This window comes from Macaca thibetana, chromosome 6, assembly GCF_024542745.1.
Source record: "Macaca thibetana thibetana isolate TM-01 chromosome 6, ASM2454274v1, whole genome shotgun sequence".
Lineage (NCBI taxonomy): Eukaryota > Metazoa > Chordata > Mammalia > Primates > Cercopithecidae > Macaca > Macaca thibetana.
Window position 1 is genome coordinate 142,854,083 of NC_065583.1, and position 21,296 is coordinate 142,875,378.

The 21,296-nt window shown below is 36.7% G+C and overlaps 1 protein-coding gene across 3 annotated transcripts in view; it reads right to left on the bottom strand.

The window, feature by feature from the left end:
- The window catches only part of OXCT1 (3-oxoacid CoA-transferase 1), a 146,611-nt gene that overhangs the window by 96,987 nt on the left and 28,328 nt on the right, over positions 1–21,296 (bottom strand). For all 3 annotated transcript variants that reach the window (XR_007726391.1, XM_050793457.1, XM_050793458.1), the window contains exon 7: positions 20,183–20,243. Coding sequence is in view for 2 of the 3 variants with exons in the window: in XM_050793457.1 (XP_050649414.1) it covers positions 20,183–20,243 (61 nt within the window). In the remaining variant the exon portion in view is untranslated. The remainder of the gene's footprint in view (positions 1–20,182; positions 20,244–21,296) is intronic.

A 21,296-nucleotide genomic window follows, 5' to 3' on the forward strand; every position in this document is an offset into this window, starting at 1 on the left:
AAGTGTTTAAAGTACAACATCCATGTTGTTGAGAGTAGTTCCAAATGATAGTTTTACATATCACTGAGGGGTTATAACTGAAGTTATCTTTCTAGAGAATAATTTAGCAATACTTTCCAAAACCTTAAAATGTTGATGCTCATATAAAGAAAACTACCTCTAGAAATGTGGTCAAATAATCAGACATGCACAAAAACAATATTCACTAAAGCGTTAATAGTGAAAGATGGAAAATATGAAAGTCCAACAATAGAATTGTTGATATGTTTTACTATTAAAATATCTTCCTTTAGGGATTAGTGAGCTGCAAAATCATGCTTAATGTTTTATGTAATGAAATATACATTATACTAAAATGGTCCCTATTTTATAAAAAGAAACATTATGTATGAACAGGAATTAAAGAAAATCAAGCCAAGACACTTCCATGTTTTCTCTCAAGTATCTTTGTTCCATGCAGAAAGTGTCTCCCCATCCCATTATGGCCCATCCTCACCCAAATGTCAATCAAGATGGCAAGTGTAAAATGCCTTAAGTCTTCTCCTTCCTTCACAAATGACCTTATTTTTCTTGTTTATCTGCATAAACAAGGCCAAGAAGTGGAGAGGGGTTGCATGGGGTTAGTGCCATAAACTCTCAGCAAACCACCATCAGGATCCCACAGCAACCACTATCTTTATTATTGAATTGGGCACTCACTGCTCTATGTACAACTTATTTTCAGGTTAGTCTTATCTCAACTAGATTGTAAGATGCTCTGAAACAATCAGTGTCTTACGTAGCAAATCCTTAACATTTGTATACCTAATAGCCATGTTGTTGGCTACATCCCCAAGCAACTCTGAAGGTAGCAATTTGTAGTTTTGGTAAGCTAGAAACTTCACTCAATATGCAGCTGAAATGGACTTCAAAGACAATTACCTGTCTCCCACATTTAACCAAAGAATTATTTTTATCTACACAGGGACACACATGCAGTCACTTCCTGAAGAAAACATTGCCTCTTTATGAAAGTCAGTACACAGTGCCAATAAAGTGGTTCTTAGATGTGTAGGAAAAATACAAGAAATGAAATATAAAATTCAACAATGGCTCAGAATCAGAGCATGAACAAGTCTATCATATATTCTACATGGAAACAAAAATAGGCAATTTATTAATCTTTCAGGAAGCATTCCAACCAACATAGTGGTTTAATTCCAAGGAGTGTAATTGATAGATTATTTGGTAAGAGTTTGTTTAGTTTTATAAGAAAACACCAAACTGCAAAGGAAGTTGTACAGCATTTTGCATTCTCACCAGCAATGATTGAGAGTGCCTGTGGTTTTACCTCCTCATCAGCATTTGGTTGTTAGTGTTCTGACTTTTAGCCATTCTAATACGTGTGTAATGGTATCTCACTTAGGTTTGCAATTCCCTAATGATATGACGTTAAGCATCTTCTCATATGCTTATTTGCCATTTGTGTATCTTCTCTAGTAAGGTGCCTGTTCAGATTTTACCTATTTTGTGATAGGGTGATTTTCTTATTGTTGAGTTTTAATTGTTTTTGTATATATTTGACACCAGTCTTTTATATGATACATGTTCCAAATATATTCTCCCAAACCACAGTTTGCCATTTTATTCCCTGTACAGTGCCTTCTACAGAGCAGTGGTTTTAAATTTTAATGAAGTCCAACCTATCAGGTGTGTTTTCTCTCATGGATCATGTTTTTATCTTAAAAAGCATGGCCACTTTTTCCTTGTTATTTCCTATGAGTTTTCTATTTTACACTTTACATTTAGGTCTTTACTCCTTCTTGAGTTAGTTTTGTCAGGTATTTTAATAGAATTTAAATAAGAAATTGAGAACCAAAAAGGCAAAAAAGCACGCAGGTGACACGATCTAGTAACTGCAGGAGGAACAAAGAGAAGTAAATGGAACTGGTGCTGGGGCCAGGGGTTTCTGAGAGCTGGGATCCAGACCCCTAAGGGGAGTCACAGGAAGCAGCCAGTACTGGTACTTCTGAAGCTCATGAGGCTAGTTCTGCAGTAGCAGTTTGGGAGTTGGGGGGAGACCAGATATAAGAACTGCCACACCATAAACATTAAGAATTGTTCTGTTTTTGTGAATAACTGACCTTTTTATCATTATGCACCACCCCTCTTTATCCCTAATAGTTTTCCTTGCTTTGAAGTCTACTTTGTCTGAAGTTAATATAATTGCTCCAACTTTTGTTTTGTTTTCTTTTGAGACAGTTTCACTCTTTTGCCTAGGCTGGAGTTCAATGATCTTGGCTCACTGCAACCTCCGCCTCCCGGGTTCAAGCGATTCTCCTGACTCAGCCTCCCAAGTAGCTGGGATTACAGGCATGTGCCACCATGCCTGGCTAATTTTTTTTATTTTTAGTAGAGACAGGGTTTCGCCATGTTCATCAGGCTGCTCTCGAACTCCAATCCGCCTGCCTTGGCCTCCCAAAGTGCTAGGATTACAGGTCTGAGCCATTGTGCCCAGCCTAATTGCTCCAGCTTTCTTTTGATTAATGTTAGAATATTTTTTTCCATCCATCTCTTTACTTGTAATTTGTGTCTACATATTAAAGTGGATTTCTTGTAGACAACATATAGCTGAGTCTTGTTTTTAATCCACTTTGAGTCTTAATTGTTTGGTATATTTAGACCAGTAATGTTCAAATTATTTAGTTGGATTAGTATCTACCATATTTACTACTATCCTCATCATGGTCCTTGTTCTTTATTCTTTTTGCCCTCCACTCTTTTCTGCATTCTTTAGTTTTACTTAACCTTTTTCATATAATTCTTTTTCTGCCTTTTTTGTTACACTTGAGTTTGCAATATATATTTACAATTAATCCAAGTCCTCTTTCAAATAGCACTATATCACACTATATTACTTCACAAGTAGTGCAAATATCTTAAAACATGGTATCCCCAGCACTTGTCTCTTATAACATTGCAATCATTCATTTCATTTGAAGGCCGGCCTTGTTAATGCTCTGGGTATATTTCAAAATGTCCACTTTTCCCTACTCCCCTTGCCAGAAGCACAAGGAAATTTTCCTTTAGTCTTCAACAAAACTCTGGTAGGGATCCTAGAGGTAAAACTCACAGAAATATGAAGCCCCTCCCAAGACCAGACCACTCTGGGATCTAACTCTCAAACTTGTCCACATGAGCCTCCAACAATTCATCAATTATAGTTTGAGTTTTTCTACGCCAGGACAGGTTCCCATGGAGATTTCTGCTACTAGGCTTCTGCTCCAGTAAGTTGTGATTCTCCATATTAGCCCGTCTCCCTCCAATTTGGGGGGTAGTGGTTTGCCCTGTGACTTTAATCCTCTGATGGATCTAAGAAGAATTGTAGATTTTTCAGTTTATTCAGCATTTTTCTTATTGTGAGAATGGGTGTGGCAACTTTCCATCTCCTTGCATGTTTGACCTGAAATTGGAAGTGGTTATTTTTTAAATAATCATTACCAGTAGTTATTACATAGAATCCTAAAGTTTCTATTTTGAATTCAAACAACTATATAATACTATCTACCTCATTTTCAATTGGGGGGAAAAAATTATATCTTCCTAAATGTGAAGGTTCTCATTTTACAGCTTTTAGGAGATTATCCTATTTCATATGCTCTAAAAGGTTAACATTACTGAACAATTCTTAATTTTGCATTTATGAAAGTATTAACATTATTCTGGGGCTACACTAAGTTAACTGAAAAATTCAGTCAACTAAAGGTCTATGAACCTGCAAGTAAGGAGACTGTAAATTAGATAAAATTGTTAACATTGCAAAGCATAATGTAAAATGCACCTCAAAATATACCAAACATCATTTGTTTTTGCTTCAGAACATAAGCTTTAGAGGCACAAAGAAGTGTTTAGATCTTAACTCTTCCCCCACCACTTCTTAAAGTCTTTCCTTATCCTTATTTGTTCTTCTATAAAATATAGACAATAAAACTGACCTCACTGGGTTACTATAAAGTGTTTTGCATGTAAGTGCATGGTATAAACAGAAGTTGTCGCTATTCTTGTTTTCATAATTATTAGGTTATATATCTCCTTCAACTGATATTACCACTATTGAAAATATGTCAATTATAGCATCTACCACACTCTATGTAGAGCACACCTTAGCTATATAGAGTCTACTTGGACCATTTCACTGCCCCTATTTCCTGGGAATGAATTACATTAAGAAAGTTTTCCATTCCGTTTTCCTATCTCCTTATAAAACCTAGTCCTCAATCTACATATAAAATATTACCTTGTACATTAAAAACACAAACCACAGAGGAAAAATAAGTGAAAACACTTTGAGTGCAAACATATTCAGATGCCAAGAGCACTGAACAAAAAACTATAAATAAAACAGCAGCTAAAATACTTTTTATAGCAGAAGCTGAGTTATAAAAATGTCTTTCAGATTCTACTTAATACTACTTTTATTTCTAAAGGTCTAATTCCAATTCTAAGAAGCCAATTCAAGATGAATGAGTTTTATAAATTCCTCAGAGAAATTTAAATTACACCAAAACTTTCAAACTCATTCTTAATCTCATAGCTTTTTATAGTTAACCTGTATTCATCTGAGTTTGGTAGTAACGACGAATTTTTCTTGAGTTTTGTCTGTGTCGGCAAAGCTTTTCCAAAATTTAAAGTGAAATTCAAAACTGAAAGAAACTTTTTCACAATATATGGCAAAACTTGCATCCTTTTCTGCAATTATTAAGGAAACTAAAATAGATTCCTTAAATGAATGACCCAGATCCTTTTCACAGAAGGCACAGAAAAGGTAGCAGGTTCTTCACATTCCAGTTTAACTTTCCTCAGGTGGGATTTGTATTTAGAATTCTGAAGAACCCAAATGTGTTACTCAGTGGCAGAAACAATGTATATTATCATTAAACTTCAAAAGCTGAATCAGAGAGAAGGTGACCTATACTTTTGGACACGAGTGGCTGAAGAATCTGAATGTGGACTTTGTTACTCAGTGGCAGAAACACTGTATTATCATTAAACTTGAAAAAGCTGAATCAGAGAAGGTAACCTCTAGCCTTAGACATGAGTGAACTTGATTTCTTCATGGAATAAACCACAGAGCAGAAGACCATTACATTCTAACAGTTAAATAATCCTTAGCTCCTAGTCTTAGGAACTATTAATTGTTTTAAACTGTTCCATCCAAAAACAAAAAGATGTTTTCATAATTCTATAAAAATTCAATAAGGCAAAGCTATCATAAGGAAGAAAAGAAAATACTTCCTTCCACATAACTTACATTTTGAACCTTAAGTCCCTCTGTGTTCACGGAGTGGTATGCCCATAGGTGAACAGAAAGCATCAATATCTGAGGCCCTCTTTATTTATGCCCCCAAAAGAACAACAACAGATGTGACTTTCGTTCAAAAGAAGTCAAATAGCTCTTGCCTCCTCTCTCATCGCATGATCTCTTTGTGCACACCCACTCCTCCTCCGATTTAGGCCACGAGTGGAATCAGCATGAGGCACTCACCATACACAGCTGCCCAGTCTTGGACTTTCTACCCACTAAAATCATGAGCTAAGTAAACTTTTCTTTATTAAAGAATAAAAAAGTCAAGTGGTTATTCAGCATGAGCAAGTTTTAAGCAGAAAATAACTTTACTCTTCATCCCAAACCAAAATATGTGAATCTTTTGAGCCAAAGTATAAAAAGAGATAAAATGGGTCATTAACTAATGCTCCATACTTCAAATACAAAGGCAGAGAGAGGTCATCAATTTGAGGGTGTACAACTCAAACTAATGAAGTGACAGATTTATAAGAACCTTCCTCTCTTGAAGGTGTCCATAATATTCCCCTCAAGAGTCATTATACTTTTTGCTTGATGTAAGGTATCAGCATGTTTAAGTTGATTTTACGGACTTCAGATACTGGCTAGTTTTCTGAAGGATTTAAGCTAACAATATTTTTAAAACAAAATTTAGTTTTTTGATCATGCACTAAGATTTTAGGAATTGGAGGCATTATGGAATTTTCATTTTCTTAGATCAAGAACTTTGGAAGACAGGGAAAGGATACAGAGGATATGCCTTGCCAGCTGCCATTTATAATGTAGTTCAATAGTCATCATCACTGGGTCAATGAGAACAACAGTCATCTAGGGTTTATTAATCAAAGCAGCAGGAGGGATTAAGGTGAGAATGTAGCACTTCAAAGCTTTGAAAACACACTGAAATCTCTATCCCACTGATGCTCAAAATAAACCCATGAAATGAGCAAACAACAGAGGCTGTAAGGAAGCCGAGATTCTAAAGTCATTTGTCTAAGGTTGCAAAAGTAGTGAGAAGCAAATCTTAATCTCAGATTCTGTTAAAAAAAAAAAACAAAAACAAAAACAAACAAACAAAAAAAAAACAGAAAGAAAGAAAAAAAGAAAAGAAAAAAGATAAGACTCCTCAGGATTAGTCCCAGAGCTTCTTTCCCTACGTGATCTTTTCCATTCCATAACCCTAACTCAAGTATTTGTGAATTATCCCCAAATGTGTAACTACCTTCCCGACCTCCCCTCTGACCACTACACATAACATATCCATCTGCACCTGTGTCACTACCAATTGAATGCTTAAGAAGCCAATCAGTCCTAAGCGAGCTCTTGATTCATTCCCCAACAGGTTCATTCAAGGTTTCTCATCTCAGTAAGTGATATATCATTGCTCAAGCCAAGCGTAGGAGTAATTTTAATTTCTACCTTTCCTCTATCCAGGCTCTCCACATCTCAGGCATGGGCATGTTGGATAGATTCCTCTCCCAACATACTGTATCTCTTAATTCTATCCTTCTCTCCACCACTCAAGTCCAAGCCACCAACAAGCTCTCACCCAGATCACATTGGTCTCCTCATTGGTCTGCCCCTTTGTGCCTCTAAAGTCTGTTCTACATACAACATGCAAGCTAAAATTACGACCTTTCCAAATGCACTTAAAATCCAAGCTCCTACAAATGCCTATATACCTACCTACATTCAGATTTTTATAATTCCTCTTTATACATATCCTGAAATAAAGCCTCAATATTGTCAGAGCAACCAGAAAGTCACAGAGGGACTCAGGACTTAAGTCAGGTCTTCTAAGTGTCCTTTTCATGAAGCCATTCAACTGCCTAGCTTTCTAGTCCAAGAAATTTATCGACATCAGTTTTCTCACTTACAATATTGTAACAAAACTGCTTCTCCTCCAACTTCACCTGGTGATTAGAGGATCTGATGAGATATTATACGTGAAAGTGATTTGAAAAGCCCAAAGCATTATGCAAAGTAATATCAAACACATGGTACTTCAGAAATGGTGCTCAAGTGTGAAGTTCTGAACACTGTTTATAAGAAAGGGGAGTTAAGTGAATCGAGCTAAATAATTGACTTGCCACTCATCACTAACCTTGGCTGCTTCAATCCTTTTCTGCTGCGTAAGAGGACTGGTGCAAGACAAGAAAGCACATTGCTACCCTGGTTAAACTTCCTGATTTGAGGCTTTACCTTACCAACAAATAAGAAATAAATAAGTCTTACAAAAGTGTTTCTGACCAAAAAGAAAACAGAGAGTTACAAGGCAGTTTAGAAAGCTGGTGGGGGGAAAAAAATAATCAGTCTCACCATCCTCAAAGTCTCTCCATCACTGCCTTCCTCTTCCTAAGATGCTGATGATACAGATGAAAAATCAGATATATAAGGCTCTCCCAAACCCCAAGAACACAGCATGACTTCAACCCTGGACTATTTCTGTAGCTCTTGGAAACTCTGCCAGCCAGCAGAAGCTACAGCCACGTGCTGGACACTAGTCAGGCTGGAGGAGATTCCACCCATTATCCTGGTTAGTGACAATCATCTGGCTGTGCATTTTTTGTTTGTTTGTTTCATTTTGTTTTTGAGATGGAGTTTTCCTCTTGTTGCCCAGGCTGGAGTGCACTGGCAAAAATCTCTCACTGTAATCTCTGCCTCCCAGGTTCAAGCAATTCTCCTGCCTCAGCCTCCCGAGTAGCTGGAATTACAGGCGCCTGCCACCATGCCCCGCTATTTTTTTTTTCTTTTGCATTTTTAGTAGAGACGAGGTTTCACCATGTTGGCCAGGATGGCCAGGCTGGTCTCAAACTCCTGACCTCAGGTGATCCACCCTCCTAGGCCTCCCAAAGTGCTAGGATTACAAGCATGAGCCACTGCACATGGCCTGGCTATACATTTCTATACGTGAGAAACTGGCCCTCAAGTATAAGTCAAATAATCAAGAAAAAGGCAAGTGCTTCTAATAAAATGAGTCCATCAATATGTAATTACATCATATTAATGTCAGATCTATTGACAGAAGCATTGTGCTGTTAAAAGATGGTAGCAACTGGAGCTGGATATACAAATTGCTTGCACAAGATCTTCCCTTCATAGATGCCCCAAAACCAGTCCCACAAAATTGCAGTCATTTCTCAGCATCTATACAAATTCACATTATTCTAATTAATTTTCTATTCATTGTCTTCAAACCAGCTATTTCAGTTCTACTTAAGTATGTTGGTCCTTTAAGAAATACTGAGTGACTTAATATGTTCAGACTACAGAAATAGAAGTTATGCTGTAAATGAAGGGTCTGCACACTTTTTTCTGTGAAAGATTAAATAATATTTTAGGCTTTGCAGGGTACACACTGTTATATACTTTTTTAAAAAAATGGTCTTTTCAAGATATAAAAATATTCTTAGCTCTTGGACTGTACAAAAACAGGCCATGGACTATATTTTGTCAATCCTTGTAAGTAGTAACTGTGAACCAATATTACAGAGGGAAAAAAATGTTCTATACAACATGAATCATCCTCTCATTTAATACAAACCACATTAGTTCAACAGGCTCTCCTGATGTCCTGAATTAGGAAGTTCTATATTAGAGAAGGATGAGGAATATGCCCTATTTTTCATGAGGCAAAAAAAGTCCAAAAAATTCCACCCAGATATTTCTCTCTTAAGTGGTCAAGGATAAAAGATGTTCAACAAGGACTATGAAGCATCACTTATAATGTGTATATTTATAACATTTAAAAGCCTGGATTTACATAATACAGGTTAATAAAAAATTTGAGGCCTGAAAAACTATAACTAAAGACAAAAAGCCAAAAATAGCTAGGATAAAATTCACCGCTCCATCAAGAAAGGGGAATATATTATTTAAATGACTTTCTTTTAGGATCTCTATACAAACTATAAAAAATAGCTCCAAAATTTTGTAAGGATAATGGCATACAAATGACTTGCTGTAATTGGTATTTTTACCCCACAATGCAATGAAGTCCATTGTACTTGAGATAATGGAACTCTCTCACATAGCTGCAGCATTGTTACCAAGCAACAAGAAATAAAATGTCAAGATTAGCACTTTGTTTAATACATTTTTATCACCAATAAACTATTTCTATTCTGCTATTCTTCTGGGTGTAAAAGGTCATTAAGCTAAGAATTATATTTATTTGTTAATATACAAGCGTATGTAAAATAATGCAGTAAGTTAATACTAGGCATTCATTCAAGTCCATATTTTTATATTTATTGCTTCCTTGGTAGAAACAGCAAATATTAACATAACAGTAATTCTATTAGGTTATTTTGCCAAACTACTCAACTACAATATGTCTTCATTGAGTACATCTTCATTAGCATCCAAATATTTTCAAACCAACCTAGCATTTCATGAAAACTCAAGGAAACAAATGAATTGTCTTTAAATACTGCTTATGTTAGGATATTATATTTTCAAAGCATTCTATACCTGGCTAAATATGTGGCACAGAATTTACAGATATCTTTAAGAATGATTTAGTAATCAATTTTAAAAAGTCTAAAAGCACAAGTAAAATATATAACTGAAAAACAGTAAGGAAAATAAATATAAGTTGAAGATTTTATATAATTTACCATGTCTAAAAAATCAACCTGTGTAAAATGATACCCATCATTCACCACATCCATCCCAAAAGTTAACACTTAGGAAGGTGATAGTATTCTGCTGAAGGACTAAGGATTCTTCAGGGAGGGTTGGTGGAAGGAAGGTATTTCTTTTTTCCATATTGTATCAAACAGACACCTTATTTTTTTTCTCTTAAAAGAACTTGTGTCAAGTGTTCAACTCAACTGGCCCATGTGAGTAGATTCAAGAAGATTAGGAACAGTTTTTTGCTAACCTCATTCTACGTAGCTACCTGAAATAGAGAGCTTTAACCAGGTAAATTCTAAAGAGCAGCAAAGAGCATATAGCATAGTAAGTTCACACAGTGAATGCCAAATTTGACATTTCAGCCAAGTTCTCACAAATATGCCTCCATATGTCAGAGATATTTATGTGTGAATGTATTTCACACAGGAATGAGCCTGTGTATGGATGTGTGTGTTCTTGAAATGGAATCTAATGACGTTTTTCAACATGGTGAGAAGTCTTTGTCTTATATGGACAGAAGCTTCATTTTTCTTCCTACCCCAACTTTCTTTTTATTGCCTCTTGAAAAATTACGAGTTCTACTGCTTTTAAAACTGTATCATTAGGGATTAGCAGTCTAAAGAATAACAAAAATTTAAGAGGGAAGGAATTATGCTTACTCCTTAGGCATTTTCATTTCTCTAAAGCAGGAAGCAAGATGGCCCAAATCTCTAAAACACTGATACATTAATTGGCCTGCTTAATAATGAAAATTAAATGTTCATAGGATCCACTTTAGTGCTTAAGTCACCTGGTTAAAATCCACTGTGTTCCCACCTTCTATTATAAAGTAAAACAACCAGCTTGATTACTTCTAAGATAATGTATGATGAATTATTAACACAAAGCTCTCCAAACAGGGCCAGAGTCACAAATACCAGGAGGCTCCAATGTCAAAAGTCACAAAGTCTTTGAAAAAGATACTGCCATTACTCTCGAGAAAGTTAATTCTTGAGACTCCACACCCTACGACCATACAATGAAAATAGTTTGTCATCCCTGTTCTCCAAACCCACCACGGATGCTCTTGCCTCAGGCCTCTGCACATACTACTCATTTGGCCTTAAAAGGCTCCACCATCAGTTAGCTGCAAATCTAGCTTCCTCACTCTCTTGAGGTCTTTACTCAGAAGTCATCTTACCAAGGCCTTTCACTGTACCACCCTAAGTTTCAGTTTCTTTCCCTGACATTTCAGGCACCTTTTCACGCTTTGTTTTTCCTCCCTTAACACTTAGCAATATCAAATATACTACAAATTTTACTTATTATTCATCCTATTATCAACATAGACCATCAGAACGTAAACTCCATCATGAGAGCAGTGAATTTTGTTTTGTTCACTGCTATATTTCCAGAACCTATAAAAATACCTAGTACACTAGAATTTGAATATCAGTGAACTTTCCTTAAACTATCTTTGCACTGTAATATCTGGTACTTGCCTCAAATCAATTAGAGGAGGGAGAAGGCAAAGAGATGGGGATGTGAATGGGGCAGGAGTGACCATGGGTTGATAGTCATTGGAGCTAAGGTGTTGGGCTCATGAAGGTACATTATACTCCTCTGGTTACTATTGTATATGTTCATTATCCTCCAAAATAAACATTTAAAATGAAAATTTGTATTATCAGTTACACTGCAATCTTTACCTTTCCTCATTCACCAACCAGAAACACTACATGTCTGCTTGGCAGGACGGCAGACACACCCATGATCTTTTCCTCTGATCAGTCTCCTAAAAAGAGATAGAGAGGTGGTGGAGCAAGATGGTGGAAATGAAGCCATTTGTCCACACCTCAGGAGTACCAAATTTTAACAACTATCTGTACACAGAAAAGCACCATCACAAGAACCAAAAATCAGACAGCATTTGGGGAACTCACAGCTCTGAAGGTGAGAACGCACACCTGGCTGGCTTCACCACCTGTTTATTGTAGAGCCCCAGGGCCTTGAGTTAAAATAGGTGGTAGTCAGGTAGTAGTTACAGTAGGCCTTGGGCAAAACCCAGTGCTTTAGGCCTGACCCAGCACAGTCCCAGTAGTGGTGGCCATAGGGGTGTGTTTGACTAACCACACCCTCAGTTCCAGGGGGTTCAGCACAGAGAGAGAGAGAGAGAGAGTCCACTTGTTTGGAAGAAAGTAAGGGAAAAGAACAGCAGTCTCTACTGGTAACCCAGAAAATTCTTCTGGATATTAACTAAGGCCATCAAGACAATACCTCTTACAAGTTTACAAAAACCACAGCAATTATGATTGGAGCCCAAGTCCCTCTGAATACCTAGAAAGCTTCCCAAGGAAAGGCATTAACAAGACAAGACTGCAAAGACTACAATAAATACCTAACCCTTTAATGCCCAAACACCAACAAACATCTATAGGCCTCAAGACAATCTCGGGAAGCATGACCTCACCAAACAAAATAAGGCACCAGGGACCAATATTGGGGAAACAGAGATATGTGACCTTTCAGACAGAATTCAAAATAGTTGTTTTGAGGAAATGCAAAGAAATCCAAGATAACAAAGAAAGAATTCAGAATCCTATCAGATAAATTTAACAGATTGAAATAATTTAAAAGAATCAAGCAGAAATTCTACATTTGAAAAATGCAACTGACATACTGCTGAATGCATCAGAGTCTCTTAAATAGCAGAACTGATCAAGCAGAAGAAAATCACTAAGCTTGAAGACAGGTTTTTTGAAAATACAGTCAGAGGAGACAAAAGAAAAATAAAGAACAATGAAGCACACCTACAATATCCAGAAAATAGTCTCGAATGGGCCAATACTAAGAGTTACTGGCCTTAAAGAAGAGGTAGAGAAAGAGATAGGAGTAAAAGGTTTATTCAAAGGGATAACAAAATTTCCCAAACCTAGAGAAAGATAAACATTCAAGTACAAGAAGGTTATAGAACACCAAGCAAATTTAACCCAAGGAAGACTACCTCCAAAGCTACCTTTTGGGAGTTAATCAAACTTCCAAAAAATCAATGATAAATAATTCTAAAAGCAGTAAGAGAAAAGGAGAAAAGAAACAACAGACAACAGAGCTCAAATATGTCTGGCAACCGACTTTTCAGTGGAAACATTACAAACCAAGAGAAAGGAGCATGACATATTTAAAGGACTGAAGGAAAGAAACTTTTGCCCTAGAATAGTACATATGGCAAAATATCCTTCAAACATGGAGGAAAAATAAAGAACTTCCAAGACAACCAAAATGGGAGGGATTTCATCAACTCCAGACCTGTCCTACAAAAAGTGATAGAGGAAGTTCTTTGATCTGGGGAAAAAAAAAAAAAAAAGGATGTTAATGAGCAAAAGAGAAATCATCTGAAGATACAAAACTCACTGGTAATAATAAGCACACATAAAAACACAGGATATTATTAATATAACATTGTAACTGTGGTGTGTAAACACTCTTAAGCATAAAGACTAAATAAAGAACCAATTAGAATAACTACAATAACTTCAAGACATAGCACAATAAGAAATTAAGAGAAACAAAAAATTAAAAAGCATAGTGATGAAGTAAAAGTGTAGAGTTTTGGCTGGACACAGTGGCTCATGCCTGTAATCCCTGCACTTTGGGAGGCCGAGGTGGGTGGATCACCTGAGGTCGGGAGTTCGAGACCAGCTGGCCAACATGATGAAACCCTGTCTCTACTAAAAATACAAAAAAATTAGTGGTGGCGCACCTGTAATCCCAGCTACTCAGGAGGTTGAGGCAGGAAAATCGCTTGAACCCAGGAGGCAGAGGTTGCAGTGAGCCGAGATCTTGCCACTGCACTCCAGCCTGGGCAAGAACAGCAAAATTCTGTCTCAAGAAGAAAAAAAAAAGCGTAGTTTGTATTAGTTTTCTTTTTGCTCATTTGTTTATGCAATTAATGTTAAGTTTTCATCAGTTTAAAATACTGGGTTATAAGACAGTCTTTTCAAGTTTCATGCCAACATCAAATAAAAAAAAACACAACAGACACATAAAAAATAAAAAGCAAGAAATCAAAGCACCCCAGAGAAAAATCACCTTCACTAGAAGGAAGACAGGAAGGAAGGAAAGAAAGAAGACCACAAAACAACCATAAAACAAAAAAACAAAATGGCAAGAATAAGTCCCTACTTATCAATAATAACATTGACTGTAAATGGACTAAATTCTCCAATAAGACACAGTAGCTGAATGGATGAAAAAAATAAGACCCAGTGGTCTGTTGTCTACAAGTGACATGCTTCACCTATAAAGATACACAGAGATCAAAAATAAAGGGATGGAAAAATATATCCCATGCCAATGGAAACCCCCAAAAAACAAAACAAAACAAAACAGGAGTAGCTATACTTATATCAGACAAAATAGATTTCAAGAGAAAAACTGTAAGAAGAGACAAAGAAGCTTATTATATAATGATAAAGGGGTCAATTCAGCAAGAGGATACAATGATTATAAATATATATGCACCCAACACTGGGACAGCCAGACACATAGAGCAAGTATTATTAGAGCTAAAGAGAGACAGATTAAAATACAACAGCTGGAGACTTCCACACCCCATTTTCAGCTTTCTCGGGAAGAAAATTTCTCGGGAAGAAAATTCAGAGACATAGGACTTAATCTGCACTATAGAATGAACCTAATAGAGAGCTATAGAACATTTCATCAGATAAAAATTACTAAGAGGAAAATTTATAGCTATAAGTGCCTGCATCAAAAAAGAAAAAGAAATAACCTAATGATGTAACTTAAAGAACTAGAAAAGAGCAAACCAAACCCAAAACTAGTAAAAGAAATTCAGATCAGAGCAGAAATAAATTTGAAATGAAGAAAATACAAAAGAACAATGAAACAAAAAGTTGGTATTTTGAGAAGATAAACAAAATTGGCAAACCTTTAGCCAGACTAACAAAGGTGGGGGTGGGGGTGGAGGTGAAGACCCAAATAAAATGAGAGATGAAAAAGGGGTCATTACTACTGGTAAGAAATTCAAAGAATCATTAGTGGCTACTAGGAGCAACTATATGCCAATAAATTGGAAAATCTAGAAGAAATGAATAAATTCCTAGCCATATATAACCTATCAAGATTGAACCAGAAAGAAATTAAAAATCTGAACAGCCCAATAATCATAAATATATACACCTACTATATACCCACAAAAATTTAAAAATTTTAAAACGATGCCACATGCCAGGCACTGGTACAGAACACAGAAGATGCAGCTCCCTGAAGCCTGGCTCTTATAAATATAGGTCTTAGGATATCACTTTTGAAAATAATTTTCTATATGTCCATTAACCTCTAATTCTTATATTAGATGGGTTCACCGATATTCAGTTTATATTGTACTTCATAAACCACACAGGCTATAGTAAATATTTGTGTGCACCAAATATCGTATCATCTAAACAATTCTTTTACAGGCAAACACACCATAATATAAATACAATAAAAGTAAGTATATTTATGTCATGATAAATATACTTATTTTGACTGAAAGCTGAAGTTAACTAAAATAGTTGAAAGAGCCTTGGGTAAACCTTTGCTGTCTTGTAAACTAGCCACGGCACAAGCCTGACAGCACAAAGAAATCCACAGCAGCGAGGTTATTTCAGTCACAGGCAGCCTCAGCAGCTTCAGTGGCTGAGTCAGACAACCTTTTCTGACAGCACGTGCATGCCAGGCTGCTTGCAGGAGACAAAGCATCAACAGTTTCCTGAGTGAAGCACTCTCATCCCTCCCCATTGGTTTTCTATTATAGGCTCCTTCAAAAAAAAAAAATAGAAATAGGTCATTTCCAGAGAAACTTGGATGGTAGCTTATGCACACAGAAGACTAGCAGGGGGGCTCATAGGGAGTTGAAAGCTGAACACAATAACAGGATTCCTCCTGAGAAACAGCCCAATTAGTTCCCTTTGGAAGACTCAAGAGTCCTTGCTACTCCTTGTCATACACATGGAAGGCAACACCCAAGAGTCATTCCCTGGCTGGTTTTGCACTTGAACTTGTAAAGCTTATCAGGGAAGACTTCACCCTCACTCAAAGAGAGGGAGGTCCAGAAATAACACTGTCTGGACTGAAAAGAGAAACATCTCTCTGGCATGTGTGGCAATATGTGCCCATGTGCACTATTTTTCCCAAGTAGCTACCCAGGTCTATAAGAAGGGTAGGAAGATACAGCCAGCATCAACTGTGTCACAGCTTTGTGGGGAAGCATGCAAATAGCTGCACATTTAAATAAATATGAATGTAATGTTCATATTGGTTTTGTTAAAAACACACATAAGTGATCACCTCTATGGTTTTATACAACTCATAAGTTTGTCTAGAAAAGTGGTCCAACTTTTTTGGCTGGTACTAGGGATCAGTTTTGTGGAAGACACTTTTTCCACAGACGGAGGTTGGGCGGGGGCGTGGTTTTGGGATGAAACTGTTCCACCTCAGATCATCAGGCGTTAGATTCTCATAAGGGCGAGCAACCTAGATCCCTCACATGCACAGTTCATAATAGGGTTCCCACTCCTATGAGAATCTAATGCCAGGGCTGATCTAACAGGAGGCAGAGCTCAGGCAGTAATGTTCACTCACCCACCACTCATCTCCTGCTCTGCAGCCCAGTTCCTGTACAGGTCCATGGCCTGAGGGTTGGGGGCCCTTGGTCTAGAACACATCTGAAAAAAAACTTTGCCAAAAAGGACTAATGTTTCCCTTTTGCAGAGTCTAGAAATAAACATACTTATTTACTTCTCGATGTAAAACACTTGCTGTAAATTATATAATTTAAAAATTATAAACAGAAAAGCAAGAGGTATGTTTCTTTGCCACCCTGCTTCCAAATCCAAAACAAATTTAAGATGCCTAAGGGAATCATTATTAGTACTTTAAATATTTATAGTTCTATCTTCCCTAAAACTCAAGTCAAAACTCAAATCACCAGGGAGAAGAAAGGTTGAGAATATACAGCACTGTGGAGTGTGAAGATGCTGGCATAGAGCTTTAAGAGACAAGCTCTAATCCAGATTCTACAATTCAAAAGAAAGAAGATGAGCTAAGAGTTTTTTATTTAAAAAAAAAAAAAAAAAAAGACGCCATTGACTATGTTATATAGGGTGTAGTCACGCTGGTTATGCCTCCCACTGCTTAAGATACTATAGTACTAAAACAGACATTCAGTCACCACATTTAGAGAAATACGTAAAAAGCTTAAAGGTCAAAGAGGCTAGACAACAGAATGAAAAGAGTTCAAGAGAAAGACTGAATGAATGCACGGGGCCACTGAACACAGGATGATGCCTTTCTCAAAGACATCTCTAAGGTAGACGGTACTGGAAGAAAAAAAAAAAAGACTACAACTGAAATAATTGTCAAGGAAGGTCTGGGACAGAAAAATAAGCTGGGGAAAAAAAAAAAAAAAAAACCTCCTTATTTGCTTGTATCTAATAGTTAGCATTCAAATGGGCTACTTCTGGAGATATCTTCCAAGAGTTTAAAGCACCCATTGATAGATAATATGGAAGCATTTCATAACATAATGGAAAAGAGTAGACACCCTGGAATCAGTTTCTCTGTGGGTCTATCCTGGTTCCACCTAAGCTGTGGGATATGGGGTATATAACTTAACTTCTCTATGCCTTTAAGTCATCACCTCTAAAATAAAGATAATTATTATTCCTATCTCATAAGACTATTGTGAGAATTTAAAATAATGCACATAAGGAATACGGTAGTGACCGACACATAGTAAATGCTTGAATAGTAGCTAACATTATTAGCATTTTGCATGCAGAAGAATATGCAGTTAACTTAATGATCTCTGAAGATTCCTCTTAAATGTTGCACTTTAGAGACTAGCTCATAATCATCCATCCCACTATGACCCCCATAAAAGAAAGCAAGATAGGGCTTGAAAAGTCATAGAAACCTGGAGGCCAGTGCAGGGGGCTAGAGGTCCAGGGTACTCACTGGACTCAAAATACAAGTCACAAAGCCAAATCAGACTTCATATCAGAAAATGCCCAATCTAGGCACTAACTCCAATTCTAAATTATTTTCCACTTTCGAGAGCACAGTTCTTACAATTCAATCTATGGTCATGTTTCTACTATGTATACTATATGTTTCTACTATGAACAGGTGTCAGGCGTAGGTTTACAATAATCCTATAGTCCAAAGAGCTGTTTTGCTTATGTTCCTGAACTAGTATAACAGATTATTCTTGATCCTTCTAATCCAGCTTTGTCCAATAAAACTTCCTGCAATGATAATGTTTACTTGTGCTGATCAATACAGTAATCACTAGCCACATGTAGCTTTACTTGATATGGGACTATTATAAATGTAAATTCAATTTCTCAGTCAATTTTTTTTTTTTTTTTTTTTGAGACAGGGTCTCACTCTGTGGCCCAGTCTGGAGCACAGTGGCACAGTCACAGCTCACTGCAGCCTTGACCTCCTGGACTCAGGCGATCCTCACACCTCAGCTCCCGGGTAGCTGGGACTCACGCACATGCCACCACATCTGGCTAATTTTTAAATTTTTTGTAGACACAGGGTTTCACCATGTTGCCCTCCAACATCTGGGCTCAAGCGATCCACCTGCCTCAGCCTTCCAAAGTGCTGGGATAACAGGTCTGAGCCACCATGCCATAATTTTAATTTTACAAGTCACATGTGGCTAGTGGCTACCATACTGGAAAGTGTAGTGAATTAGGAGTGGTTGCCCACATCACTGTATTGAAAGAGACCCTAATGTGTGTCTTGGCCTACCAGGAAAGCATTCTGTGATCCATCAGAGATGTCTGTTCCAGGACACAGAAGGGCAGGCTTTATTACATTTGTAGGCTCAGTTAAAGCATTTTCTCTCCTTAGGCCAAAAGAGTCTCTCTTTCCTAATACCTACAATGATTCTTCAACACAAGGTTATTTTCTGCTCTTGTAAGAAATGAGATGAACTGAAAAGAATCAGATTATAACAGGAAAAATTTTAAAAAGAACTTCACCCAGGATAATGCATAATGCCCCTCTGTACTCTGGGAAGAAATACTGGTTTCTGACAGTTTTACAGAAATACAGGAAGTCAACAGGGTATAAAAATATTGATTATTTTAAGCTATGCTGTAGGTCTTTTTTCAGTAACACTAAAGTTGTGTGCCACAGACAGGTCATTAAGATGGATGAATAAATTAAAGACAGGTTACACAGAAAGTGTAAGCCACATTATCCATTTTAAAGGCAGAAAATGTAAAGCCATTGCAAAAGGAACCCCCACGTGTCGGTTGAAAGTAACATATACCTCAGCACTTTAAAAATAGCACACTTCTTTTTCCAAGAAAGGAACAAAACTCTAACATTTGATTGTTTCAAAATACACTGTACTGACTTCATGAAACATTACCTTAAACTTGTATAAATGAATCAAAAGATACCACATACAACACCTGCCATCATGAGAAAAATCACTAAGGAACCTATGTATTTTCAATTCCAGATCCCAATAGGGGTCCTATAAAGTCCTCCCAAGGAAAAACTATCTCAAACTCCCACGAAATTCGGTTCCAAGTTGATCCTCAAGGCCTCAAGTTGAGAACCATCTGAAGTCTTCTTTGAGGTTCAATATATTACAACCAAAATGGCACAGTTTTGGTATAAGCCCCTGTTTCTGCCCTGGATCCTTAAGCCTGGGAAGGCTACAGAATTATTCAAGCCTCTTCCAAATACTGAGATACTCAAAGGACAGTCAGTGCCTGAATATGCTCTGAATGGAACCACCTCAAAGTAGTTATTTGTGCAACGCTCTTCCCTTAAAGTCACAAAATCTATCACAGTAAGATCATGAACTTCTTCTGACACATTTACTATTTTCCAGGGATTCCACATACATAAATTCATCTTGGGATTTCACTCAAGGAGATCTATTTCATTTAAGGATCAAAGGACTTTTATAAGCTGGTCCTATTGCTTGATTCCCAAAGAGAGCATTCTAGTGAGACCCTAACCAGAAAGCTGAAGTTACAGCAAAATTTTAACTATTATATATTCAGATAGAATGGATCCACTTCCAAAACAAAACAAAAAAAATCTGTCATTGTTATCCAGAAAACAAATGAACTGTGGTACTTTTTATTGAATTAATACTTAACATCAAGTTAAATAATTAACACCAAGAATTCAAAAATAACCTCTTACCTCTACCACTGTGGTGTCTGCAGCTTTGCACATTGGCAGGTTGAAATTTCTTGCACTTTTCCTACATCAGGGGTGGAGGAGAAAAGAAAGTTGGGGGGAAAAGACCAAAACTAAACATCTCTGTCACCTTTAAGGGTTTATAGATTAGAATTTCTATGAACTAAGAATCTAAGAATCTTTCCAAAAAGAGTGTATCATATTTTCCATTAATAAAGTTTCATAAATATCTCATAAATTTTAAAAAATCATAACTACTTTATTCAATGTATATAGTTTTGTTTTGAACAGGATTGAGGGAAAGAGGAACTATTTTTTCACATTCAACATATAGCCACAACAAAAAAAGAATATTAATAAATATTTTATTTGAAGTTAATTTCCCTTAATCTTTTAACAAGTATGCTTTGTCCCTATTAGTTAAATATTTCGTTCAACCAGTTGCTTTCATTAAAATATCAATAAAGGAAAAGTAGCAAATGCTTCACATGAGAAGGTATAGTAATTACATTCTCTATTGAAGAGAAGAAGCCTATTGCTGAAACTAAATGAAACATTCATTGATAATTTGTGAGTCACCTATAAAGATAATTCTGGAGAATCATTTTCTGATGAAGTTTTTGAAAGTACAACACCCACATCAGACTTTGAGGTGTAAAAATTTCGAAGAGGTGCCAATTTTGCTGATGGTTTTGCACTCTGATGTTCCTCAATACAGTTCCCCTAATGATAAAAATTAAAATATACTTTTTGTCTCTGGGAATATAGGTTGACGGCAGAATTTCTTTGGTAGAAGGAAGTAAGTCACAGCTATGTTTTACTAGCTCTTTTGAGCCACCAATATTTCTTTTGCTCAGATTGAAGAATTAGTATAGGAATAGGAGCATCCTTGAGAAAGGAGCCCTCGTGAACTTTCACAAGTTGCTGGGTTAGATCCCACCAGACATCCAGGCATCAAAAGCTCCAAGGGCAGAATGGTCAGAGGCAAAGGAATCCCAAGTCCCTCACTTGAATAACCTAGACAGACTTCTGTTCCAGCTGTCCCACTAAATATGAAGTCAGTCCTAAGGTCACTTGATCATTGGTGATGCAAGCTTTCATTTCAGACCAGAACTCA